Here is a 27,149-nt window from a genome sequence, read left to right as displayed (position 1 = left end):
CCCTACCCAAAGGCTCCAAGTTAGGTGTGGGTCTGGGACATCGTCTCTTGAAGAGACTTCCCTCTACACATCCGAATAATCTGCTCCGCAAACCCTACCCCCACATTTTCGTTTGGCCGCCCCTGCACCTGCCAGAAACGAATGATGGAGCAGACAACACTGAAGGGCCATCTGCATGAAGATGGGCTGGGGTCCCAGGTGATTCCAAGCTCGGTAGAAACCAGCCTCACCTCGTGGCCCTGAAAACTGCTCTCAGGCCCCACAGGTGTTCGGTGCAAGGGAGATGAAAATGCCACGCACTTTGTACGGCTAAGGCCACAAAGATTTGGGCCCAGTTCTTTTTTTTTTTTCCCCCAAGATTTCATTTTTAACTAATCTCCACACCCAACCTGGGGCTTGAACCCCCGACCCAAGATCAAGTCAGATGTTCCACCGACGGAGCCAGCTAGGCGCCCCGATTTGAGTCCCGTTCTGATCAATATTTTCGGAAGAGAAAGAGAGTAGACTTCGGGGACAATCGAGTGGCCCAGGGCCCGTGCGGAACCACTGAAGAAAGTGGAACTTCTTGGCTTGTAGAAGAGCAAGCCCAGAGGGCACAACTTCTAACTTTAGACAAAAAGAAGGCAAAATACATGAATGGGAACATTGGCTTTGTAGTTCTGCTGGATTTAAATCCCAGCTCCAACATTTCCAAGTGATGTGACCCTGGGCAAGTGGTTTACCTTCTGAGCTTCAGTTTCCCTGTCTCATGAGTGCAGATAATTACTTCATGTGGTTGCGGAAGGGATGGAATGAGATGACACATCTCAGTGCTTGGCACCTGGTCAGCACTCGGTGAATATCTGTTAACAGGCTGCACGAGTGACTGGATGGGTAAACACGTAGACGCCGTGGGTGAGAACCTCGGATCTAAGGCAGGCCCTTCTCCATTTCAGATGGGCAGACCAACAACTAAAGAGAGGAAACGTTTGCCCAGGGTCACACAGAGAGAGCAGTGGAGAGGCTGCATGGGCCATGAAGGGGTCTGTGTTGAGAATTCCGCTCAGGGCTGGAAAATTGGACTCAGTCACTGTTGATGTCCCTTCCATCCCTGAAATTTTGGGGCTTTCTGTGGGTCAGCACCAGCCCTTTCGGTCTCTGAGGGAAGTGTGAGACCTGCATAGTCATCAAGCGCCACCTACTGGCCAAATAGAGACTTGTGGAAACAGACCCCCTTCCAGACCCTTGAAGTCAAGTCAGGAGAGGAGGCTGCTTCAACAGTCCAGGTGTGAAGTAGGCTTTATATAAAGTTCCCTGCTGCCTGGGGAAGATTCCCGCCACCTCGTGGCCCCAGCTCAGTATCCTAGGCCCCTCTGCCCCCAGGACCGGGACTTCATCATGACCTTCAACACGTCCCTGCACCGCTCCTGGTGGATGGAGAATGGGCCAGGCTGCCTAGTGACACCTGTCCTGAACTCCCGCCTGGCCCTGGAAGACCACCATGTCATCTCTGTCACCGGCTGCCTGCTTGACTATCCCTACATCGAAGCACTCAGCAGTGCTCTGCAGATCTTCCTGGCTGTGAGTCCTCCTGTCCCCCTGAGCCACACACTCCCGGAGGTGGAGTCTACCCTAACCCCTTTGTTTAGCTCTAGTTCAGAAGGGAAGAACCTAGATCTCCCAGCCTTCTTGTGCTTCTGTCTGGCTCTGTCTCCTTATCTTGTATCTTCTCCCTTCACCCCTGCCCCAGCCTGGCGTGAGCAGGTTTAATGACTAGGATGAGTCATCAGACTGTAAGTCAACCCGATCTCTAGTGTATCTGCTGTGTGACCTTGGACAAGTCACTTGCCCTCTCTAAGCTTGTTTGCTTATTCACAGAATGGAATGACCACATCAAGTGCATAAGAGTTGTGAGAGTGGATCCAAGACAGTTCTGGTTCCTAGTCTTGCCCTCCACACTCCACATGCCCAAAGTCACATACTCCTCTTTCTTCTAAACAAGTCAGTAAAGTATTGCCCAGGTCCAGCTGGGGAAACTGAGGCTCAAAGAGGTAAAATAATTACTTGTCCAAAGTCCACTCGCAGAATGGAGAATGGAACCAACTATGTTTGACAGTAAGGCCCAGTCATTTCACTGGAAGTTGTTATGGGTTGGCCTTCATCTTCGCATACCGTGCCCCTCCCGTCGGACAAGGCCCAGCCAGGCAGAGGGTGGAGGAAGAGCTTCTGTCTTCTTTCCTTCCATCCCCAGCTGTTCGGCTTTGTGTTCGCCTGCTACGTGAGCAAAGTGTTCCTGGAGGAGGAGGACAGCTGTGAGTGGGGAGCCCCTAGGGAATGGGGAAGCCTGGCCGCACACCATCCTGTTCCTTCAGCACCCTGGACAGCGCCGCCAAGCTCCCTCCAGGGAGGGAGCCCTGGGTTGGCCAACTGGACCCTCTTGGTGGGGGAGAAAAGGCGGCAGGGGTAGTGGGGGTCTACGTAGCACATTTTGAGCTGTGACCTAGACATCCAGGTGCCCAGCCCATGGTTCCAGCGCCGCTCTCTATCCACCTCTCTTAGGTTCTGCCCCCCGGAGGAGCTCCATGAGGCTCACCCCTACCAAACACCACCCATGCCCAGTCTCTGCCCCCATTAACCCACCACCACCACCACCACGCACCCACCTCCGTGGTCTTGCCCCCTTACGTGGCTCAAGCCCTGCTCCCTTAAAGGACGGCCTCGCCCCTCCAGGCTCTCTGTCCACTTAGGGCTTTGGCCACTCTGGCTGAGCTTCTCCATGTCCTGTTCCCCATAGGTCCACCTATTGGGATCTGGCAGCAAAGCCTGGCCCTAAAACCCTGTATGGGATCTGGCTCTCAGATTCCTCCTTTTCAGGACCCACCCTCCCATAACTCGCACCCTAGGGGCCCATCCCTAACTATGAGCCACCTCCCCTTCCACAGTCGACTTCATCGGTGGCTTTGACTCCTACGGATACCAGGCGCCCCAGAAGACGTCGCATTTACAACTGCAGCCTCTGTACACGTGGGTCCTGGCGCCCAGTGGGGGGGGGGGGCGGTGGAGGGACCGGGGCGTTGCTGCTGGGGAACAAAGGGCAGGGAGGAGCGGGGAGGGCAGCCGGATCTGCCTGCCTCCATATTTTCGGGGTCCACTTCCCTAACCTGCCTTTGTTTTCTGCAGGTCGGGGTAGCCGCGCTCCCACCCGGGCGCCGCGTGCTTGCTGGCTAGACTGAAGCTGAGGCCACCAGGTCGGGCCCAAATGGCAGGCGCGCCCCTGGCGGCTAGCGGACCGACTGCAGCCTGCACTAGCTGGGTCCGCCGGACATGGACCTGGCCCTTCGCAGCCCGACTCCAAGGGTGGGGCGGGCCGGGCGGGGGAGGGGATCGCGGGGGTTTGTATTTTTTTTTTTTTTTTTTATCTCAGCCTTGGTGTGCGCTGGGGCCTCCCTCCCTGCTCCAGCCTCTTCTTTTTGAAACCCTTCACCCAACTTCCGGTCCCGTGTCCAGAGAGAAATGGCATTCACCTCATTTTACCACACTGGTTCACCAGCCTTGGGGAGAGTTACTGTGACCTAGAAGCAGGAGTCCTGGGTTCCAGTTGCAGCTCCGTCACTGACTCTCTGTGTGACATCTGGCAAGGCCCTTGCCCTCTCTGGGCCTCAGTTTCCCTCAAATAATTAAAATAATCTCTTAGCAGGTGGAGCTCTTTCTAGCCTTTTCATTTGACTCTTAAGTCCCCAGGGCGAGGCTGGGATTATAATTCCCATTTTTCAGATATGGAAACTGAGGCCCAGATATGAAGCGTTTGCTTGAGGCCACACAGCTAGGCTTTGGGTGGAGGCAGGCCTTGAACACAGTGTACTTTCTGCAGTTTTAGGCTCCAGAACCCCTGGGGTCTGGTCTCTGAATTCCATTTCTGAGCCCCCATCCATCTGGGACACTCTAGAACCCACATGATCTACACCACCTCTCTTGTAGCAATATACCTGTTCTCCTGTTGGGAACCAGATGAACAGAGCCCAGAGCCCTGAATTCAGCCTGACCCACAGGAAAGCCCTCCTAGGCTCGGCCCCTGCCCACCCTTGGCAAACATTTCAAGCTCATTCCAGTAAGAGGGGAGGCCACACCTCAGTCACGCCACCCCCTTCCAGGTCCCTGAGGCCGGGTCTGCTGCAGCCATGATCCCTACCTCGTCAGCAACCCCACCGACCCCTGATGGTTCCATCCACCTTCCAGATGGAAGACCTGTGGTTCCGGAATAGAAGAGGGCTGGTCGGCGCGGCCCAGTCACCACTTTTCAAAGATCACCAGCGTTTGTGACCACTCCAGTGTCCAGGAGAAACCTCTAAGAAGCCCAGAAGGAGTTCTGAAGAGGCAGACTGGGGGAGTGGGTCGTGGTGTGGGGCCGGGAGGGCCAGCACCCTTGAGAGCAAACAGATGAGAGCTCATTCTCCCCACCTCCTTCCACAGACACCCCTGAGGACCTTGGTTCCTGTGTACGGGCTGGGAGTCCAAGGGCAGGAGGATCAGGCCTCAGCTCCCAGTCTGTGATACAGGAGTGGCCCTGGGTTAGGAAGGAGGGCAGGAGGCGTGGGGGACTTGGAGGGAAACACAGATGGCTCGTACACCTGAGCCCGTCCGTGGTGAACACTCCCATCCTTGCTCTCCACCCTCTGATCTAGCATTCCCTACCGTCTGCGGCCAGAATATCCTGGGCTAGGACCCCACCCCACCATCTCATCTGTAGTGCTGTGTCAAGGAGCCGGCCCCAGGAGTTCCTCTAGTTCCCCCAGGCACTGAGTCCCGGGTGGTCTGCCTAGGTAACTGTGCGTACAGCTCAAGAAGGGAGCGGCTCCCTTCAGACCTGACTGCTTCCCTGCCTCCAGCCCTCTCCTCCCACCCCCACACGCCCCGCCTCCTTTCTACTCCACGGGTTTAGCCACTGGTGCTTTGAAGCCTTTTGTTTTTATGAGATGGATTTTGCAAGGGGACCCAAGTTCTTTTCTCACTGGGACCTTGCAAGGCAGGGAGTGCTCCCCTGGTTTCTGTGCAGGTGGGTTGATTAAAGATGGTGATTTCTTCTCTATCTTTCTGTCCTCCTGCCCTGTGAGTGAGCAGGGTCCCTGCTTGAAGGTGAGCAGGGGCTGGGAGTCAATGTCATTGTCATTATCACTCCTGGGGCACCGGCCTGTGCTTCCGATTGGCTGCGTAGTTTTGAGAAGTCACTCTCCGTCTCTTTCCTCATCCATAAAATGCAGAGGTGGGACTCAGTCGGTGGGTTCCCAACCCTGGCTTCGCGACCCCTGGGAGAGCTTTCTAGTTCTTTTTTTTTTTTTTTTTCATGAAGTACATTTTAAGTTTATGCCTCCAAATATCCTTTGCATCTCGACCCTGCCCTCTTCCTGACAATTCAGTTTCTGACTTAGAATGAGCTGACGGACAGTGCTTTAGACACAGTTTCCTGGATCCTTCCTGGCAATACAGCCAGAATCCATATTTTTGAACTTTTACAATTTTATTTACTTTTGTGAATAGATCGTATGCATAGATGCCACAGAATTCAGAAAGTTCCAGGCGCTGATGTCCTTTTGCTTATTTTTCATATCTTTCCAAAGGTAGACCATTCGTTGTTGGCTTATGTAAATACATTTTCCCCTTTTCGCACAAATGGCAACATGCTCTCCTCAGTCTTCAGCTTCCTCCTGCTGCTTCTATTTAACTCTGAATCTTGGAGACCTTCCGCCCAATGATACACATGGGGCTGCCTCCCATTCTTCCGTGGCAGTCTGGTAAGATTAGGACTTGTTAAGATTCCCAGGTCATCTTGATGCGGCTAGAAGCTGAGAACCAGACGTACTACCCAAGATGCCCCAGGTTCACTACACAGACCTCTGTGGGCCACTCCTGGTCGTGGAGCCCAGGGGAAAACAAACCACAGACCCCGCCTTCAAGGACTTTATGGTTTAGTGGGGCAGGACAGAATGGGCGGGGCAGAAGGGCGAATGCCGCTGGCAGGGGGTCAGGGCTGAGGACCGGGTGGGGTGAAAGGCAGTTGTTACTAAGAGGCTCAGGCGAGAGGCGACCTGAGTGTCCCGAACAGGGTCAGCAGCATGAGCCAGATGTGGAGGGGGCAGAGCACACGGTGTCATGGGGAAGAAGAGCGAAGGACCACGCGCTTGGAGGAAGCTTCAGTTGTGCTCTCCCAGATGATCGCGACGTTAGTGTCGTAAAACAATACAATTTGTTATCTTATGGTTCTGTAGAGGTTGGACATGAGTCTCACGGGTCAACTCAAGATGGCTGGAGGGTTGCATTTCTTTCTGGAGGCTCTGGGGGAGAATCCAAGTCCTTGCCATTTCTAGCTACTAGAGGCTACCTGCATTTGTTGGCTTGTGGCCCCTTCCTCCACCTTCACAGCCAGCAAGGTCCTGTCTCTCTCACCCTCCTTCCATCCTCACATCTCCCTCATCCAGGAAAGGCTTTCCACTTTGAAGGGCTCATGTCATTAGGCTGGGCCCAACCAGATTATCTCCCCACCTCAAAGTCCCTTTTGCCAGTAACACATTCACAGGTTCCAGGGATGAGAATGTAGGCACCCTTGGGGGCCATCATTCTGCCTTCCGGGGTAGGAGTTGAATCCAGGTTATAGCCACACTGAGGTCAAATCAGGGCATGTTAGCTGATGGGAAGTCCTGAAGGATTTTGAGCGGAAGCCACTCTTTTAGAGCTGTCCTTCTAGGAGAAGCTATTTGCAAATGACATATCTGATAAAGGGTATATATATATATATATATATATATATATACCAAAATATATAAAGAACTTTTAAACCTCAACACCCCAAAAAACAAATAATCCAGTTTAAAAATGGGCAGGAGACGTGAATAGACATTTTTCCAAAAGAAGACATCCAGATGGCCCACAGACACATAAAAAGATGCTCGATGTCACTCATCAGGGAACTACAAATCGAAACCACAATGAGATACCGCCTCCCACCGGTCAGAATGGCTAAAATTACCAACACAGGAAAGCAGGGTGGCGGTGAGGATGCGGAGAAAGGGGAACCCTCCTTCAGTATTGGTGGGAATGCAAACTGGTGCAGCCACGGTGCAAAACAGGACAGAAGTCCCTCAAAAATAGGATCACCCTACGATCCAGCAATGGCACTACTAGGTATTTATCCAAAGGACACAAAAGTACTAATTCGAAGTTTTCAGTAGCGGTAACAACGATAGTCAAATTACGGAAAGAGCCCAAATGTCCGTTGGCTGATGAATGGATAAAGAAGGTGGGGTGTGTTTATATATAAATGGAATACTCCTCAGCCATAAAAAAAAAAAAAGAATGAAATCTTGCCATTTGCAATGACGTGGGTGGAGCTAGACTGTATTCTGCCTAGCGACACGAGTCAAAGAAAGACAAGCACCATATGATTTCACTCACGTGGAATTTAAGAAACATTAGAGCTGCCCTTTAGCGAGAACTGGCAGGGCTGGAAGGCTGGAGTGGAGCAGGGAAGTGGGAAGCAGGGTTTTTTTGTCAGGAGCCGACCTCGGGTTTCTCACAGCCCCGTGTGGATGTGTGTTCTCGGGGATACGTATGTGGCCATGAGCTCTATGTGTAAACTTGGGAGGGCTAGTACAGTGGGGCAATGATCACCATGAACTGCAGGAGTCAGGCTGTGCCTGGGTTCAAGTTGGTCACTCTGGAACCAGTCAAGCCGGTCTTCCTACCAAACCCGGTGAAGATCCCAGCTTCTGCCATTCCCCGCCCAGCAACCTCCGCACATTAGAATAATCCAGGGAGGAGGGGCCATCTTCCAGTAACTGCTGAATCCCAAAGGTACCCAAGGCATTCTTTAAGAGGACACGAATTTCCCAAGGTACATTTGACAAGTGCAATAGTCTACTGGGATTTATAGACACGCTAGTGTTTTCTTTAATGCATTGGAATTGGATCTTGGAGTGTTTTTGTTTTTGTTATTTAAGTTTATGTATTTATTTTGAGAGAGAGAGAGCATGAGCATGGGAGGGGCAGAGAGAGAGGAAGAGACAGAATCCCAAGCAGGTTCCACACTGTCAGCACAGAGCCCCATGTGGGGCTCAAACTCACAAACTGAGATCACGACCTAAGTTGAAATCAAGAGTTGGAAGCTTAACCGGCTGAGCCACCCAGGTGTCCCAAGACCTTGCAGTTTCTTTTTTTTTTAATTTTTTTTTTCCTCAACATTTTTATTTATTTTTGGGACAGAGAGAGACAAGCATGAACGGGGGAGGGGCAGAGAAGAGAGGGAGACACAGAATCAGAAACAGGCTCCAGGCTCTGAGCCATCAGCCCAGAGCCCGACGCAGGGCTCGAACTCCCGGATCGGGAGATCGTGACCTGGCTGAAGTCGGACGCTTAACCGACTGCGCCACCCAGGCGCCCCTTAAGACCTTGCAGTTTCTAAACATATTAGGAATGAGAGAGGGCCGGACACCAAGGCCTCACTGCCTTACAGGACTCCCGAGTCCACAGGCTGCGGGCCCAGGACAGGGTTTCTCAAGTTTCCAGAGCATAAGAACCCCTTAACATCCAAATTCCTGATCCTGATCCAAAAGCACAGACCCAACAGCTCCTAGGCAGTGACAGGAATCTGCATTTTTTTTTCAAGTGCCCCCTGTGCTCAAGGTTTGGGAAATCCTAGACCTGGGTGAAGAGACATCCAGACATTTTTGAAACTCCCCCTCACGCCAATGTCCTGGACGTCCCATCAAATTATGCCTGCCAGCTTCCTCATGTCAGAGCTGGACTTTAAGACTCCCCTGAGCTCAATTTCACTTGTTACCGACAATCAGCGTGCATATGCGTGTGCGTGTGTGTTAATGGCTTAGTCATTTTAAAGGCTGCGCTCTACTCCTGAATGTAAAGGTTGACATAACTTCGCCACTAGGTTAGTGGGAGCAAAGGTAGGTCCATGCCCTGCCTTATCCCTCCCTCAGCCTCCGTCACGGTCACCTGGAGGAGGTGAGGGCAGTTTCAAGTTGCCCCACTGCCACCTGAGCTGGGGGCCACACCCTGCCCCGAGCCTCTGTTCCAGTGACTCAGCGGTTCCCCTCGAGCCTTCCCTGGAATCAGACCGGGCAGGCTCAGGCAGGCTGGAGCTGCAGAGAGAGCCCTGTGCCGGGCGTCCCGTACCTAAGTTCTAGTTCCTTCCCCTCCCCCGCATGCACCTGGGCCACAGGGCAGCTCCTCCGCCTTTGGCCTCGGTGACTTCGTGGGGGAAATCGAAGGGCTGGACTTTGCACCACATTCCTGGGCTTCTTCAAACTGCTGACGTTCTGGAACAGGGCTTATCCAACCTAACCCTACTCGGGATGCTTTTTTAAAATACACGATTCCTGGACGCCACTTGCACACCAGGTTCAAGGGGACCTTGCATACTAATTCAAGGGAACCCAAGCATCTGAATTCATTCTTCAAATATTTATTAAGTACCTACAGTGTGCCGGGAATTGGGGGTACAACAGTGAACAAAGCGAAAAGCAATCCCTGCTCTGGGGAGGGTATCTATTGGGAAGAGGCATACATAAATAAACCAGTAAAATATATGGGATATCAGAGAAGTGTCACAGAGCAAAGTGGCAGGGAAGAGAAGTAAAAGACATGAAGAAGGTTAAGTAGGAAGCAAAGGGAGCAACACGTGCAAAGGTCCTGAGGTGGGAGCGTGCCTGAATGTCGGAGGGAAGCAAGGAAGCCAGTGCGGTTCAAAGCAAGGGAAAGGGAGAGTGGTAGGAGATGAAGTCACAGAGAGAGGAGGGGTGGGAGGTGGCACGTCAGACGCTCTTGGCCTCGAAGGACATCGTAAGGGTCTCAGCATTTAATCTGAGTGAGATGGGGAGCCACTGGGGTCATAGAGCACAGAGCTGGGAGATGTGCAATGAATGCATACTGTGGGTACTGTGTGATGAATAGACGGTAGGAAGTCAGGGGCTGGACCAGGGAGACCAGGCACACGCCATCAAGGTAATCCAGGTGACAGACGCTGGTGGTTTAGTTAGGGTGGCAACAGTGAAATGACCGCATTTCAATACATCTCGAGGGCAGGGCCAGCGGGCATTTATTTGTAGACTGCATGGGGAATGTGAGTGAAAGAGAAGGTCAAACAGGACCTCAGGGATGGTGGCCTGAGCACGTAGGGGATGGGATGGCCCTTGAGATGGGATGAGCACACAGAGAAGGTGTGGGGGTGGACTTCAGCATTCTGGTTTTGCACAGGAAAGTCTGAGATGCCTGTGAAACGTGCACATGGAGATATCAAGGGGGTAGTTGGGTACAGGAGGAGAGCTCCGGGCTGATACAGAAAGCTTGGCATCGTTAGCGTTAAGATGACGTTTCAAGTCATGCAAATGGATAAAGCCACCAAGGAATGAGTGCAGACAGGGAGGAGGGTTGCAGCCTGAGTCCTGGGGCATTTCCCCGTTTGGAGTTGGAGAACATTTGATGGAACCACCAGGGAAGGCTGAAGTCAGGAAACCAGCAAACTAGCATCAGTGAGTCGTCTCAGTTGACTGATTTCATTCTCTGTCAAATGTTTATTGAGCACCTACTATGTTCCAGCCACCATTCTAGACACCGAGGCTACGGCAATGAACAAGACAAGCAAAGGGGCACCTGGGTGGTTCAGTGAGGCTCAGTTAAGCATCCGACTCTTGATTTCGGCTTAGGCCATGATCTCATGGTTTGTGCATTTGCAGCCCGCATCAGGCTCGGGGCTGACAGCCCGGAGCCTGCTTGGGATTCTCTCTCTCTCTCTCTCTCTCTCTCTCTGTCTTTCTCTGCACCTCCCCATCAAAATAAATAATAAAAAGCTAAACTTCAAAACAAAACAGAAGAAGACAGGCAAGGCCCTAGCTCTCTTAGCCTCTAGGCAGAATTGACATGCATTTTCTTGTTCAGTCTTCGTAACAATCCCGAGAAGGTAACTTCTATTACTATCATTTATGGATGGAGCTACTCAAGCTGGGAGAGGTTAAGACACATACCCAAAGTTATACACCTACTAAGTGGTGAGATAGGTGTTCCAATCCAGCCACTCTGACCCCAGGCTCTTTCTCTAGCCATGGACACACATTGCCTTGCGGAGAATTTCGGTGCCCAGCTAGGTTTGGGAACCACTGCTCTAGGACCTGGGGGGACCCCGTTAGATTTCTATTGCTCCCTAGCAAGCTACCCCAAATGCAGCAGCTTAAATCCATAGACATTATCTCACACAGTTTCGATGGGTCAGAAATTCCGAGCACCTGCCAGGGACACGGACTTCCAAACTCTCCCACCCTCTAGGTGAACACCCTGTATGCACTTCTGTCGCCCCCCTCGGCATCCTACCCTTGGAGTGACTCGAGGCTTCATGAGCAAAGTGGGAAATAAAGCCCCCGAGACCCAGCAGGGAGGGCTGCTACTGACGAGGAGGGACGGGATCAACGTTAAACACTCACTGCGTCCTTACGATGTGTCCGACTTCCATAATTCTCTTAATCCCCATAGCAACCCTGTGAAGTAGCTGCTGTATTCCCATTTGATAGATGAGGGAACTGAGGCATAGAGAAATGCAGTAAGATTTCCCAGGTGGTAAAGTGGAAAGTGCCTCGTGGGCACTTGTCGGAAGTGATACCGTGCATCTCTTAGCCTTGCCCTTGAATAGCCCACTCTACCCCTCCCATCAGAACACGGGGCGGGGGGGGGGCGGGGTGTCTGGGAGCACGTCTGTCCCAGCAACACCTGCTGGCTGGCAATGCACCCCTCCCTGCCTGTCAGCCGGCCCTCCTCACCCAGGCACCCCTGAGTCCTAAGTCCCCCCCCCCAGAATACCTGGACATCCTGCTGCCCGGTCAGCGCCCTCCCTCTCCCTCTCCTTTCTTGGCCCAGGAAGGATCGTGGATTCTGAAGTTTGCGGTCTAGCTCTGCCATTTGCTACCTGGGCACACTCAGCCAAGTCTTATCATCTCTCACTTGAAAAATGCCTCCCTGGGCAGGGTTCTGTGAGGATCCCAGGTGGTGGTGAATGTAAGATAGGAGGGGTGAGTTCCCTTCCGTTAGCCTGCAGGCATTCGTGTTTGAGGGGCTACGCAGGGGGCTGGGGGAGGCGGGCGGAGTCTGGGGCCCTGGAATGTGTCCTCTCTGCCTGCCTAGAGCCTGGGTGTGACAGAGGGGCATCCCACTCCGTGAACCTCCGAATCTTGCCCTTCCCTGACGCCTCACCCTTCCTGAAAGATGGCAGCCCCTGGGATCCCCATGGATGGGGGTGGGGAGGTTTGGGGGCCCCAAGAAGAGGGTAGATGGGGAGCTGGGGTTGGGAGTAAGTCGGTGGGGAGCTGGAAGGGGTGGGCGTGACCGGACGGTGATTCTTCTTCTTCTTTTTAATGTTTATTTATTTGTTTTGAGAGAGAGCGCACGCACACAGGCGCTCGAGTGGAGGAGGGGCAGGGAGAGAGAGGGAAAGAGAGAATCCCAAGCAGGCTCCAAGCGGTCGGTGCAGAGCCCGACGCGGGGCTCGATCCCACGAACCGTGAGATCAAGACCTGAGCCGAAACCAAGAGTTGGATGCTTAACTGACTGAGCCACCCAGGTGCCCCAAGTTCCTGTCTGTTTAATGGGTCGCGTTAGGCAGGTTAGCCTGCCGCTCGGAGCCTCAGTATTTCTATCTGTAAAACGGCCCTAATAATGTGTGTCTTCAGGCCATAGAGAGTAAGAGTAAGGGCTCTGGAAACTGTAAGAGCTGTCCACAGGGGAAGAGCTCATTATATTTGGGGTGGCCCGAGGCCTCCTTGCGGGATCGCACCCACAGCAGTCTGGAGGGACCAGAGTCTCAGCTCCGCCTCCTGTGGGGCTTACAGAGGCCTCCCTGGCCTGGGGGCAGCTCTCAGGGCTGCTCAGCCTTTCCTGCCAGCCCCAGCCTTCCTCCACCTGCCTCTGCAACCCCAGCTGCCCCCTGGGAGGGCGATGGGCAAAGGGCCCGTCTCACTGTCCCAGAACTTGGCCCTGAGAACCAGTCAACTTCTTTCCAGCCCATGATCTGCTCACCTCCCTGCAGCCTTGCCCAGAGGCTCTGTGAAGTCTCTCCAAGCCTCCACTGTGATAAGCACTGCCATTACCTAGAGGTGAAAGCAGGGCCCCTGGAAGGGAAAAAAACGGTTCCAGGCCCCAGGGATGATCACCTCCATCCCGCTGCCTATAAGGACTGGCACACTACTGCCGGGGTCACACCTTAGTGTGGTCCTGGGCCTGGGCCTGTCAGAAGTCAGTAGGTGTTCATTAAGTAAGGGAAGGAAAGAAGGAAAGAAGGAAGGAAGGAAGGAAGGAAGGAAGGAAGGATAAGAAGGAGGGAGGAAGGGAGGAAGAAAAAGAAAGAAGGAAAGAAAGAAAGAAAAAAGGAAAGAAAGAAAGAAAGAAAGGGAGGGAGAGAGAGAAGGAGGGAGGGAGGGAAGAGAAGAGGGAAGGAGGGAAGGAAGGAATAGCAGGGTAGGTGCTATGGTTATTCCCTTTTTACAAATGAGGAAACTGAGGCATGGTGAGGCAAAGTGCCCTCTCCCTTGACAGGCCGGTCTCCACTGCCTGCCTCGTGCAGCATTTTGTGTTCTCCATGGGTGTGGTGGGAACACTTGTCCCAATGCCTTGGGTTTTAAGGGACCTGGGCTCCCCACATTGCCCATCCTCCTCTATCCTGGCAGGGGGCGCCACAGCCCCTCCTCCAGGGTTAGTGCACATGTGCTGGGGGCCACCACTCTGTCCCCCTGGGAGCTGTCCCCCACTGCCGTGACATCTTCAAGGCCTTCTAACCCCTCTGACATGGCCAGGCCACAGTTCTAGGGCTGGAGCCCAGGCTCCAGTCCCAGCTCTGTCCCCCCAACAAGCCTCAGTTTTCCATGTTTGAAATGCAGATCCATTGCGTGTGTGTGCGTCTCCCTCTCTTTCTTTCTCTCCCTCTCTGTCTCTCGCTCTCTTTCTGGATTGTGCTGAGCTGGTAAAACACCACGCATCGCTGTGCCTGGCACACAGGAGGAGCTCAATATATATGAGCCCTTTCTGTTCCATGGCATCAGCGTGAGGTAAGTCAACACCTCCAATGTGAGGTCAATGCCATGGACCACTAACAACCCTCTCAGCTTGGGCCAGTCAGGGAGAGATGGGGTGGCCAGTGACTGCCCGTCCGTCCAGCTGCAGCCCTGCCCGGGTGCAAATGAAGCTCTCATTGCTTTCCTCTTCCCACCAGAAGATCACTCACCTGCCCTCCTGAGTCCCGGTGGCTGCCCAGCCAGCATCCTTGGTCTGGCTGCCCAACGGTCTTGTTCCCTCGGTTCCAATTATCTATTGCTACATCACAAATCAGCTCCAAACTTTGTGGCTTCAAACATTTCAACAGATCTCACAGTTTTTGTGGGTCAGGAATGTAGGCAGGGCTCAGCTGGGTTATTCTGCTCCACATAGCATCAACTGGGGTCATCTGGCAATGTTTAGTGGGTGGCTAGTTTGATCTGAGGTTCCAAGACACCCATGAAGCTTCACTCACATGCCTGGTGCCTTGGGGACATCAGCAGCGACAGTGAACCCAGCCGGACCCTCCCTGTGAGTTTGAGTGTTCCCACACCGTGTCTCCAGCAGGATCGCTGGAGTTTTCCATGGTGACTGAGAGCTCCATGAGACCAAGGAGGGTACCGCCTAGGTTTGGGGGGCACCTGGCTGGATCAGTTGGTGGAGTATGTGACCCTGGATCTCCGGGTCATGAGTTCAAGCCCCATGTTGGGCTTAGAGACTACTTTAAAAAAAAAAAAAAAAAGAAGAAAAAGAAAAGGGGCACCTGGGTGGCTCAGTCAGTTGAGATTCCAACTCTCGATTTCCACTCAGGTCATGATCTCATGGTTTGTGAGTTCGAGCCCCACATTGGGCTCTGCACTGACAGCATGGAGCCTGCTTAGGATTCTCTGTCTCCCTCTCTCTGCCCCTCCCCCACTTGAGTTGTGTCTGTCTCTCAAAATAAATAAACTGAAAAAAGAAAAAAGAAAAAAAAAAGCTGTGCGGCTGGCACAGTATCACTTCTACCACAATCCACTGGTCAAAGCAGCCACAGGCCAGCTCAGAGTCAAGAGGAAGAACCACTCACTGGCCCTACCTTTAGACAGGAAGCCTGGCACAGAGTTTGTGACCACGGTCACCGGCCCCACCACCTGAAGTCTCCCCTCTCGAGGTACTGTTCTCCATTCCCTTGAAATTTAATATAGCACGTACAGCCTCAACTCCTAATGTGCCGAGCCCTGCATGGGGCAATAGTGACAACATTGTAAAGGCATAGGAAAGGGGACATCTAAACCCACAGCTGTGTCCTAGGCAGTGGAGAGTCCCTCCTTTCACAGGCCTCTGGTTTCTTCTGAATTCCTTGAGGGGGTTAGATGCACAGACGGGTTTGGAACCAGGGGCTGGAGAGAATGGTAAATGTTCTGCATGACTGGCTGAGAATTTTGGAGGCCTTCCAGGACAAACTGGTGTTAAAAAAAAAAAAAGGTAGACTTCGGCTCAGGTCATGATCTCACGGTTCGCGAGTTCGAACCCCATGTCGGGCTCTGTGCTGACGGCTCGGATCCTCGAGCCTGCTTCGGATTCTGTGTCTCCCTCTCTCTCTCTGCCCCTCCCCATCTCTCTCTCTCTGTCTCTCTCTCTCTCAAAATTAAACATTAAAAATTTAAGAAAAAAAAAAGTTGAGAAAGGGGACAAGCAGAAGGCCTGAGAGAAACTTTGAGGGGGTTTCCCAGTGGAGGATGAACATTCAAGACGGATGTCTGATTCCATATTGATTCATTCATTCATTCAACAGCTGCCTCCCCAGCACCCAGTGAGCTCTGCCAGCATGATGGTAACATCAGTTCCTACTCACTACCGGAGGAAACAAACCAAGAAAAAGTTAAAAGACATGTGAAGTAATTGCAAATCGTGATAAGTCCCATGAAGCAAACTCACGAGTTGCTGAGAAAGAGAATAAAATAGGGATCAGCTTTATATATTAAACCACCTCCCAGCCCCCAACCTACCCTAAATCTTCAGGAAAGTCTGCTACCCGCGTGACGGGGATTGGTGGCTATCAGAGAAAGAGGATGAATTCTCAATCTGGTTCAACAAGACGTCTTCCGGAGCCAGGAGAATAGGATGGAAATGTTTCCGTGACCCGAACTAACTCAGGATGAACAGGACCTCAAACTGCCGGCTGACGGCAAGAATCCAAATTCCACCCCCCACGGTATGTTCCAGGGCTTTGCAGACAACGTGCGAGCACCATGGGCCTCCACAGAGTATGAATGGAGGAGTCAAATGATCCATTACAACCTGACTTCACCTCCCTTGAGGGGTCACGCTCCAATGGGGGAGGTGCCCTGTACCTCACAAGAGCACACTGGAGTCCAATGTCGCCTGTAGCTGAGGCCTAGAGGAGGGACTTGGGAGTACAACCTTGAAAGGCATGTTCAAAAGCAAAATTCAGGGGCGCCTGGGTGGCTCAGTCGGTTGAGCGTCTGACTCTTGATTTCGGCTCAGGTCATGATCTCACGGTTCTCGAGAGATCAGAGCTCCACATTGGGCTCTGTGCAGACAGTGTGGAGCCTGCTTGGGATCCTCTCTCCCCCTCTCTTTCTGGCCCTCCCCCCACCCTCTCTTTCTCAAAATAAATAAGCTAAAACACACACACACACGCACGCATGCACGCAAACAAGAAACAAAATTCAGGGGTGCCTGGCTGGTTCAGTTGGAAGAGCATGTGACTCTAGATCTTGGGGCCATGAGTTCGAGCCCCACATTGGGTGTAGAGATTACTTAAGTAAGTAAACTTGAAAGAGTCAAGCAAATGTGAAGATCTAATCGGCTTTATTAAATGATTTGTGAATCGGGCAGCATCTCATCTCGCAAGGAGAGAGCAGCTCCGAGGTGTACAAAATGGAAGATTTTTATAGGGAGGAGGGAGGGCCAAGAAAGTTATGATCAAAAGAAAAGAAAGGATTGTTCCAGGCACGGTCAGTTTCCCTTGGGCGGAAGGACAAGGGGTCTATTCAGGCAGACCACCTCATCTGCCTTTGGGGAATGGAGAGGGGCCAGGTGACAGATTACCTCGCTGGTGCTTAGCAGAAAAACTCCGGATTGAGCGGTTAAGACTCGTATTTCTGAAGGAGGTTGCAACTGCAAATGCAATTAGATTAGGTATGAAGTCCTGGTTTGGTGACTTGAACAGGCCCAAGTGGCATCGTTTTGGGCCCGTGGTTCTCTTTTCGACACACATTGCAAGGACAGCTGATAGTTCTGGGTGAGTTCAGAGAGGACTTCACGGTGGAGGGGACCTTTGAGCCGAGCGTCACAGGTGGACAAGGAATTCTCCAGGCCTCAGGGAGAGTCAATTAATTGGTATAAGGCCAGGCTGCTTTTACAGAGAGAGACCCAACAATGCAGGGGCTTCAAGAACAGGGAAGGGTCTTTCTCACAGAGCAGCCCCCATATGAATAGTCCCTGTGGGTGGGTGGTTCTGCTCCCTGTAGTTATTCAGGGACCTGGGCCAGTCCCGGTAAAACTGTCATCACAAAAGCTCTCTACGGTTGCAAGGCCCTCACACCTTGGCTGCCGGCTCCTTTCCTGCCAGGTCACTCTACACCGGGTGAACTGGTCTCCCCACTCCACATGCCTGTGCCTGTCTCCTGGTTCCACAGCAAGGAGCTAAGGCATCGCCTCATCGAAAAGCCAGGACGGGCCCACATCCAGGCCCTTCCTAGATTGGTTTCACCAGCTTCCCAACCTCGGGAACCAAGTGGCAGAAAGCCTAATGCTCAGCAGCGAAAGCACAAAGTTATCAGCCCCGGAGCTGAACAACCCAGGAATAGGCCTGGCTGTAGGCTCTGGCGGGACGTCACCGGGACTGGTTTCTATCTTCAGCCTGCAGTGACAAGGCCTCTGGATTGGCTCAGCTCTCAGACCCTCATGTGAATGGATGCTACAGCCCCCATCCTCGCGGGCTGTCCTAACTCTAACTTCTTTCCTTTTTTTTTTTGAAACTTTTTATTTTTTTAAGTAATCTCTCCACCCAACATGGGGCTCCACGTCACAAGCCTAAGTTCAAGAGTCACAAGCAAGCAACATGGACTGAGCCAGCCAGACGCTGGGAGGCTGGCCTAACTTCTGAAACCCATTCTGATTGGACTGGTGTATGTCATGCGACCACGCACGTACCAAATCATCACAGCCAAGAGAATGTGATACAAGGATGGGCCAAGCCAAGTCAGGTGCTTGCTTCATCCCTGATGCTGAGGGTATTGACCCAAGGTCGCCAGACTCTCTAAGTTGGAGGGGAACAGTGGCTCTAAAATAAACAGGTTGGAGATGGTTGCTAGGGAGGCATCCAACCAATGACCATTATGGTGCAAACCCCCTCCACTTTCCATCAGCCTTGAAGTCTCTTCCCCCTCCCCCAAATCAGTTAAGTCTGTTCCCGCCTCCTGCCCTTGGCCTGGACCGTCGCTTAGCCAGAAGGGCTCTTTCTATTCCTCCTTTTCTTCTTCTAAAAACATTTTTTTATATTTATTTAGTTTTGAGAGACAGAGTGTGAACAGGGGAGGGGCCGAGAGAGAGGGAGACACAGAATCCCTTTCACACATCACCTCATTTAATTGACCCACAAAACATCGTAGCACGGTCCTGATTAGCTTCTGTGCACACCCCCTTTTCTCAGACTGAACTTGGGGAAAATCCACCAGACTGTGACTACCTCTTCAGCCTCATCTCATGCTAGTTCTTGTCTGCACGCACCCTGCCGACCTTCCTTCAAGTCCTTGAACATACCATGCTCTTTTCCACCCAGACAGTAAGTTCCCGTGAGGGCAAGACTGGGGTCTGCTCTGCTCACCAGATAGTTTTACCTAGCACATGAAAAGCTCAGCAAATATGCTATAATCTTAGCAGATAGGGAGGACTTCGGACAGACTTGGCTTTGGGATTCAGCTTGTGCACGGGTTGAGGACGACCTCAGGGAGTTTGGGGGAAACAGTCCCAAGACTGCTTTTCTATGCTGAAGCCCCAGTGGAAAGTATGCTTTCTCTTTGAGGACTGAGAGCTATAGTCAATGAAAGCCCAGAGCTGTTGGTAGCCATCTTGCCTGGCTGCATGGAAAGAATTGAGGGATGCTGAGAGGGGGCCCTGGAAACTTCTCTTGAGCCCTTAGGATCCAGCCATACCCAAAACTCCTGTACTTCTAGAGTGTGCCAGTAATTCTCCTCCCCCTCACCTCCTTCTTTGCTTTAGCTTGTGGTAGGTTTCTGTCATTTGCAACTGCTAGAAATCTGGTTAATACAATGTTGAAAGGAGTCTGGTCAAGATCTTAAGTGGGCGGGAAACCGAAGTCAAATCATAAAGGGTTTAGGATAGAACCTGGCACATGATAGGCACTCATTGTTGAGGAAACACTGTTCTTGTAGTTCCCTTACTTTCCCACCAAAATGCAATTACATACTGCAATTTTAACTGAGTAATTATTGTTGTCATTACTTGCTCACTGTCTTCCAACTATACTGTAATCTTCATTTCTGTAGGGACTGTCACTTGTTTCCTGTATTCTTACACCCAACACATGACCTAGCACAGAGGTGATCAATAAATATCTTTGAACGAATGAATGAATGAACGAATGAATGCTAGTTAAGAGCATGAACCTTAGGGTGAGAAAGACTCCAAAAACGTGAAGTGAGACCCAAGGTTTAAGTCCTGCTGCTTGCCACTTACTTGTCTTCATGTGGGCATGCCACACAAGCGCGTGTGAGCTTCATTTTTCTCAGCTGTAAAATGGGGGTGATAATATTACCTAGTTTATGGATTGTTTCGTGCAATAAATGGAAATGTGTGAGTGAAGTGTTAGTACAGTTATTAAGACAGTTCTTCCTAGCAAGTACAAAATAGACGTCTGTTAAGGAGATGACAGCAAGCCCTCCTCCTCACTTCCGTTCTCGCAACCCACTCTCCCAACACCCGGCAAAACAAGACCTGTCATCGTCAATTCACAGAAGAGGAAACAGGACCACGCAGGAGAAGGACTCGGTCCAGGACCCAGCCCCTAGCGGTGGAGCCTCGGGCCTGAGCACACTGGGGACGGGCGGGGCTGCGGAGCGGGCGGCGCGCAGGTTCGGGGAGCCCATCCGGCGCCCCTTGGCGCGTTCCCCACCGCTCGGCTCTCTCCAGCGCGCCGCGTTCCTGGGGTAGGGGCCCCTGAGGGACCCCGCGGCTCCCCGCCCCTGCGAGCTCGGGCCCCGCCCCACTCCTCCCGGGCCCCGCCCCTCCCCCCCACTCTCAGAATCAGGCCCCGCCCTACTCTGCATGGGCCCCGCCCCTCCGCCCCACTCCCAGAATCAGGCTCCGCCCCACTCTGCATGGGCCCCGCCTCTCCGCCCCTACTCTCAGGGGCACGCCCCGCCCCACTCTGCGTGGGCCCCGCCGCTCCCCGCCCCTCTCCCCCGGCTCCGGCCCGGCTCCTTCTCCCCCGCCCTGGTCCCCCAACCCCCCACCAGCCCCACGCGGACTCCCTTTGTTCCAGAGCCGCCCGCCTGGGTCTCGGGAGCCGCTGACTCAGCGGAGTGGAGCCAGCCTTCCGCGCTCCCGCCCCCACCCCGCTTTCTCTGGAGACCTGGGAGCCGGCGCCTGGGGAGGTGGGAGGTGCGAGCGCGCCAGCCCAGCCCTTCTTTTGTTCCCTAGGACATTCCTTTGCTCCAGTCCTCCCGATCTGGAGCGTCTTCTGCGGTTACTGTTTCAGGTTATGTTTCAGGGAAACTGACACCGAGGAAGCAGCCCTGACACCACGTCCTGGTTGTTGGTCTTCAGGAAGCCCTTCGACGACCCCCTCCCTGAATCTCAGTTTCCTCACTTGTAAAGTGGGAGCCAAAATGCTGCAGTGGAAGGGTCACTATGAGATTAAGTGCGAAAACACCAATATAAAGCGGCAGGTACAAAATGAACGTTGGATACTTGTTTTTGGAAGGTCTCCACAGATCAAACGCTAACATTTATGTGTTGAGGTCGCCCCTCCCTTATCCTGCTTCATCGGGACAGTTTGACGTCCCCCTAGGGGCTTTGAAATCTCACTTTCTGGTGCAGACCTTCCCTGATCTCTACGCTACCCCCAGTTCGCCCACACCCCCATACCCTCCAGGAGTTACCCTGTCCTACATTTCCCTAGTATACGGTAACTTCCTTATTCAAATACTTTTTTTTTAAAGGAGTTTTCGTTTACATTCGATGAAATGCACAGACAGAACTTACACGTGCAGTTCCACGAGTTCCCAGAAATGAAAACACCCCTGTAACCCACATCTCTATCAAGACAGAACATCTCCAGCCCCAGAGAAAGTTCTAAGAGTTCCTACCCAAGGAATCCCACACACCCCACCCCAGGCAACCACTGGACTCCCTTCTCTGACAACAGGTAAGTTTTGCCTGTTCTATCTAGAAGAATATAAATTAAAGCATACAATATGTTTTTTTGAGTCTAGCTTCTTTCACTCAGCATAATCTTCTCGAGATTCACCCATATCACTTTTTCTTCTTTTTTTGAGAGTCATCCATATTGTTGTACGTGTTAGTAATTTTTAAAAATTGAAACTGATGAGTAGTTCATTGTATAACTATAATATAACTTGTTTTAAACCATTTTTCTGTTGATGGACATTTGTATTGTTTTCAGCTTAGGGTTATATTAACTATCAATATTATGATTTTTTTAATTTTTTAAATGTGTATTTATTATTTAGAGAGAGAGAGAGAGAGAGAGAGAGACAGAGTGTGAGTGGGGGAGGGGCAGAGAGAGAGACACAGAATCCAAAGCAGGATGTAGGCTCTGAACTGTCAGCACAGAGCCTGACACAGGGCTGGAACCCACAGACGGCAAGATCATGACCTGAGCCAAAGTCAGACGCTCAACCAACTGAGCCATCCAGGCACCCCAATATTATTTTTTTTTAAGTTTACTTATTTATTTTGAGAGAGACAGAGACAGTGTGAGCAGGGGAGAGGCAGAGAGAGAGGAAGAGAGAGAGAATCCCAAGCAGGCTCTGCGCTGCCAGGACAGAACCCGACTGGAGGCTCGAACTCACGAAACTGTGAGATCATGACCTGAGCTGAAACCAAGAGTCAGGGGCTCAACTGACTGAGCCACCCAGGTGCCCCTATCAATATTCTTACACAAATCTTTTTGTGGACCTGAGGTTTTATTTATCTTGGATAAAAGAGTGGAAGGAATTGCTGGGGACCCCTGGGGGGCTCTGTAGGTTGAGCGTCCTACTTTGGCTCAGGTCACCATCTTGTGGTCGGTGGGTTCGAGCCCTGCGTCGGGCTCTGTGCTGACAGCTCAGAGCCTGGAGCCTGCTTCGAATTCTGTGTCTCCCTCTCTCTCTGCCCCTTCCCCTCTTGCACTCTGTCTCTCTCTCTCAAAAATAAATAAACATTAAAAAATAAAATAAAATAGGGGCGCCTGGGTGGCGCAGTCGGTTAAGTGTCCGACTTCAGCCAGGTCATGATCTCGCGGTCCGCGAGTTCGAGCCCCGCGTCGGGCTCTGGGCTGATGGCTCAGAGCCTGGAGCCTGTTTCCGATTCTGTGTTTCCCTCTCTCTCTGCCCCTCCCCCATTCATGCTGTGTCTCTCTCTGTCTCAAAAATAAATAAACGTTAAAAAAAATTAAAAAAATAAAATAAAATAAAATAGGGGCGCCTGGGTGGCTCAGTCAGTTAAGCATCTGACTTCAGCTCAGGTCATGATCTCACAGTTCGAGTTCGAGCCCCACATCGAGCTCTGTGCTGACAGGTCAGAGCCTGGAGCCTGCTTCAGATTCGGTATCTCCCTCTCTTTCTGACCCTCCCCTGCTCTCTCTCTCTCTCTCTCTCAAAAATAAAAATATAAAATAAAATAAAATAAAATAAAATAAAATAAAATAGGGGCACCTGGGTGGCTCAGTTGGTTACGCACCTGACTTCAGCTCGGATCATGATCTTACGGTTCGTGGGTTTGAGCCCCACATCAGGCTCTGTGCTGACAGCTAGGAGCCTGGACCCTGCTTCAGATTCTGTGTCTCCTTCTCTCTCTGCCCCTCCCCTGCTTGCGCTCTGTCTCTCAAAAAAAAAAAAAAATTAAAATTAAAATAATTTAAAAAAAAAAAGTGAAATTGCTGGATCATAGGGTAGTTGTAGATTTACTCTTGTAAGAACTGCCAAATAGTCCTCTAAAGTGGTTGTAGCATTTTACGTCCTCACCGTCAGTGCATGAGAGGTTCGGTTGTTCCACATCCTCCGGGTCATTTGGCGTTGCCAGACTTGACTTTACCCACTTAATGGATGCAGTGTATCTCTATGGCGTTACTTCTAAAAATAATGAATCCATGTTGTTTAAAATTATTAATAAAAGTATACAATTCCAAAGGTACAAAAGGCTATTCAGTAAAGAAGAGGCCCACTTCACTCGATTTTTCACCCTAAGGTATCAGCCTTATGAGTGGCTTTGGTCTCCATTCAAACTGTTCTTTTTGACTGTCTCCTTTCTACTAGAATGTACAAGCCCTAGGAGGAGAGGGGTCACCTATGGTATTCACAGTTGTGAGCTGAGCTCCTCTCCGATGCTAAATCAAAGCCCAATCAGTATTGTTGAATGAATGGCAGGCGCTGTTCTAGAAAAGACGTATCACCAATTACATTATGCCATTTAATTTTTGTTTAATGTTTGTTTTTGGGAGAGAGAGAGAGAGAGAGCGTGAGCGGGGGAGGTGCAGAGAGAGAGAGGGACAGAGGATTTGAAGCGGGCTCTGCACTGAGAGCACAGAGCCCCATGTGGGGCTCAAACCCATGAACGGTGAGATCATGACCTGAACCAAAGTTGGATGTTCAACTGACTGAGCCACCCAGGGGCCCCCCATTTTTAATTTTCTTTTTATTTTAGAGAGAGTGAGAGAGCATGAGCGGGGGAGAGGGGTAGAGGGAGAGAGAGAGTCTTAAGCAGGCTCCACACTCAGTGGGGACCCGACGTGGGGCTCAATCCCACGACCCTGGGATCATGACCTGAGCCAAAATCAAGAGTCAGACCCCCAACTGACTGAGGCACCCAGGCACCCTTACATTATCATTGTAAATCAAGAGAGTAGCAGAGTCCTTTTGGACTCTGGAATTAAGTGATATCAATAAAATTTTGTTAAATGAATGAACGTTGATGAAGGGGACCCCTGGGTGTTCTTGCAGGCGGTGCAACTCGGTTTTTTCTTTTTTCTTTTTTCCCCCCAACATTTCTTACATGTCAGGCTCTGAGCAAACCGAAAAATACACGTGTTATTTTTGCTGCCCAGCATTATTTCACCCTTCCGGTAACAGGACCTCAATTTTTCTCAGGGGAACTGTCTTTGTCCGCTCAGCCCACACTTCCTTGAGCTCCAGGTGGGCGTGTGACTTGAGCCTAACCAATCGGAGAATCTCACCCCTTTGGCCACAGTGATTGGTTCAGGGATGTGCCCTTTGGCCAATGAAAGCCAGCCCTGGACTTGGGTTCCCACCGGTGGGGAAGCAGGGCAGGCGCTCTTCCTTCTACTGGACTTGGAATCCTGGGGGTGGAGACCTAGGAGAGAGGAGATCAAGGGAGTTGAATTACCAATGAAGTTAGGCAGCAAGGCGTAGGGGTGAGGTCCTGGCAGAGGAACACCCCCAGCCTGAGGAAAAAAAGAGAAGCCCAGTGCAACGGAGTGAAAGAGCAAGAACCTTCAGGGAGTCAGACAGAGGGTGGAGTTTGAGGGGCCAGGCAGGCCACGGAGGGGGGTTTGGATCTTATTCGGAGAAGCTAGTAGAAGGTTTCGAGCAGAGGAGTCACAGGCATCGCATTTTTAAAAGATCATTCTGTGGAGATGAGGCTTGGAGTGAGAGGCAGGGGTGTGGGAAGAAGGGAGACCAGTTAGGAGGCTGTTGCCATCATCAAGCTAGAAACCGTGCTGTTTTGGACTAGGGTCATAGCGGTGGTGAAAAGTAGCGTGATTTAGGGGCACCTGGGTGACTCAGTCGTTTGAACGTCCAACTTCAGCTCAGGTCACGATCTCACGGTTTGTGAGTTCAAGCCCCACATTGGGCTCAGTGCTGTCAGCACAGAGCCCGCTTCAGATCCACTGCCCCTCTCTCTCTGCCCCTCTCCCGCTCGTGCTTTCTCAAAATAAATACATAAATAAATTAATTAAACATTAAGAAAAAAAAAAAAAGTAGAGCGATTTAGCGTGGCTTGTTTGGGAATGGAGCCAGAGCAAAAGAAAGCAGAGCTACAAAATTGTTTCTGATGACAATATTTGAGCCATTAGATCCAGCTATGCCTGAAGCTGTTCCTCCTGGACTTTTCAGGTATATATGAGCCAAGAAATTCTTTTTTTATGATTAAAGATAGTTTGATTTGGGATTATGTGTATTGTTTTATTAACCCTCAGAACAGATTTTAGGATTGCCACGATTAGCCAATTTTGCAGTTGGGAAAACTGAGGCTTAGACAGGGAAAGTGAATTGCCCGGGACCACACGGAGATTACATGATAGAGATAGGATCCAGACCAAGTCACTAACCCCAAAACCTGTGCAACTAACCCTACAGGCCATTGATTGTAAACTCCCCTCCCCACCCCCCCCCCCCCCCACATCCACCCCAGTCTTAGATCATCTTTCTGACTGGCACTCGGTTCCTTTTGCTCTACCCTAAAGGAAAGCCAAAGGTCTTTTATTTTCACGGTCTGGTGTGTGATCTTGTGCTCCAAAGGAACCCTCGAGGGGTCAGAATCCCACTCACCTGTTTACACCGTACTTGTATAAAATGAGGGGGATCTTAAAGTTCTCAGGCAAGTTTAGTATCGACCCTGAGCTCTGCATGGATGTGAGAGGTGCAAAGAGCACGTGTGTCAGTACGGGAGGCTGTGAAGTATGATAGGACTGATTCTCTTAAAAGAGGCAGAAGCCGGGCGCCTGGGTGGCGCAGTCGGTTAAGCGTCCGACTTCAGCTCAGGTCACGATCTCGCGGTCCGGGAGTTCGAGCCCCGCGTCGGGCTCTGGGCTGATGGCTCAGAGCCTGGAGCCTGTTTCCGATTCTGTGTCTCCCTCTCTCTCTGCCCCTCCCCCGTTCATGCTCTGTCTCTCTCTGTCCCAAAAATAAATAAACGTGGGGGAAAAAAAATTAAAAAAAAAAAAAAAAAAGAGGCAGAAGCCTAGATCAAAGAAGCAGAAGAAAAACATTAGGCAACTCAAAAATAGAACACTACTGACTTCGGGTATCGTGGATCCAGGATCTCAGGTCACGTCTTCCATTTCTCTTGTTTCACAGGATGATGGCCTCCAACAGTCCAAGACTTTGCTTACAATTTTAGGAAGAAAGATAATTTTCTCCAAAAGCTCTGGGGGAAAAAATATCTCAGGCGGACTCTATTTGACTCAGTCAGAGAAAGTATCTGTTCTTTCTCTGATCCAGTCACTGAGATTAGGCAAATAGGATACCCTGTTGGGCAGGACATGGTCATGCCCACCCCTGTCACCAAGAACAGTTAGGCTAGAATTAGTATTGGTCAAACCACAAAGAACAGCTCCTTATAAAAAATAAAAATGAAAATAAGGGAGGATTTTCTCCCCCAAAAGAATAAGGAAGGAGTTCTGGGCAGACCAGTACAACCAGTCTACTTTAGAAAACTCTGACCATTCTATCGTTATTTTATGTTGTTCAACCGGAGAATTGGCGCCTCCAGCTGAAAAGAGGCCAGATTTTGGAGGCAGACAGGTCTGAGTTCAAGCCCAAGGTCTGACACTGAGCTCTTTGAACCTCCGTTGTTAGCTCGCAGCACTGTAATGTAGTGATTCATTCTTGAAATTCTGGGTAGCAACCTTGAAAGGATTAAAAGACGTAATCACAGTGCAAGATGGCCACAGAATTTTGACATCGCATGATGTGCTCAAAATGCTTGTAAGTATCAGGCTGGGTCAAGGGCCTTCTCTGTTTGAGAACAGTTTCCTGCCTTCACCATGTCCTTTCATACTCAGAAGGCCAGGGTCTTGCATATTACAGTCAAGACAGAGTCTCTCCGGGGCATCAGCTGGGGGCGTTACACCTCTCAGCCATCTGTCTGCCGGACATCAGCAT

The 27,149-nt window shown here is 51.3% G+C and overlaps 1 protein-coding gene and 1 long non-coding RNA gene across 4 annotated transcripts in view; both read left to right on the top strand.

Moving 5' to 3' along the window:
- Nucleotides 1-3,675, top strand: part of NKAIN1 (sodium/potassium transporting ATPase interacting 1) — a 41,586-nt gene extending 37,911 nt beyond the window's left edge. Inside the window, exons 4-7 of one of the 3 annotated variants that reach the window (XM_023258399.2) lie at nt 1,363-1,560; nt 2,231-2,291; nt 2,922-3,003; nt 3,160-3,675. In XM_023258399.2, the coding sequence (XP_023114167.1) occupies nt 1,363-1,560; nt 2,231-2,291; nt 2,922-3,003; nt 3,160-3,169 (351 nt within the window). In that variant the 3' untranslated portion in view covers nt 3,170-3,675. Of the gene's footprint in view, nt 1-1,346; nt 1,561-2,230; nt 2,292-2,921; nt 3,004-3,159 lie in introns of all 3 variants that reach the window. The other 2 variants (XM_045035445.1, XM_023258400.2) reach the window with 2 other exon arrangements.
- Nucleotides 3,676-20,522: 16,847 nt separating this feature from the next.
- On the top strand, nt 20,523-26,927 carry LOC109502203. The gene is made up of 3 exons (XR_002160648.3): nt 20,523-20,972; nt 21,246-21,451; nt 26,343-26,927. It is a non-coding gene; the product is annotated as an uncharacterized LOC109502203 (long non-coding RNA).
- The last annotated feature ends 222 nt before the right edge of the window (nt 26,928-27,149 follow it).

Source organism: Felis catus, chromosome C1, assembly GCF_018350175.1.
Source record: "Felis catus isolate Fca126 chromosome C1, F.catus_Fca126_mat1.0, whole genome shotgun sequence".
NCBI lineage: Eukaryota > Metazoa > Chordata > Mammalia > Carnivora > Felidae > Felis > Felis catus.
Note: the sequence above shows the minus strand (reverse complement) of the source record. Positions and strands in the feature narration are given on the sequence as shown.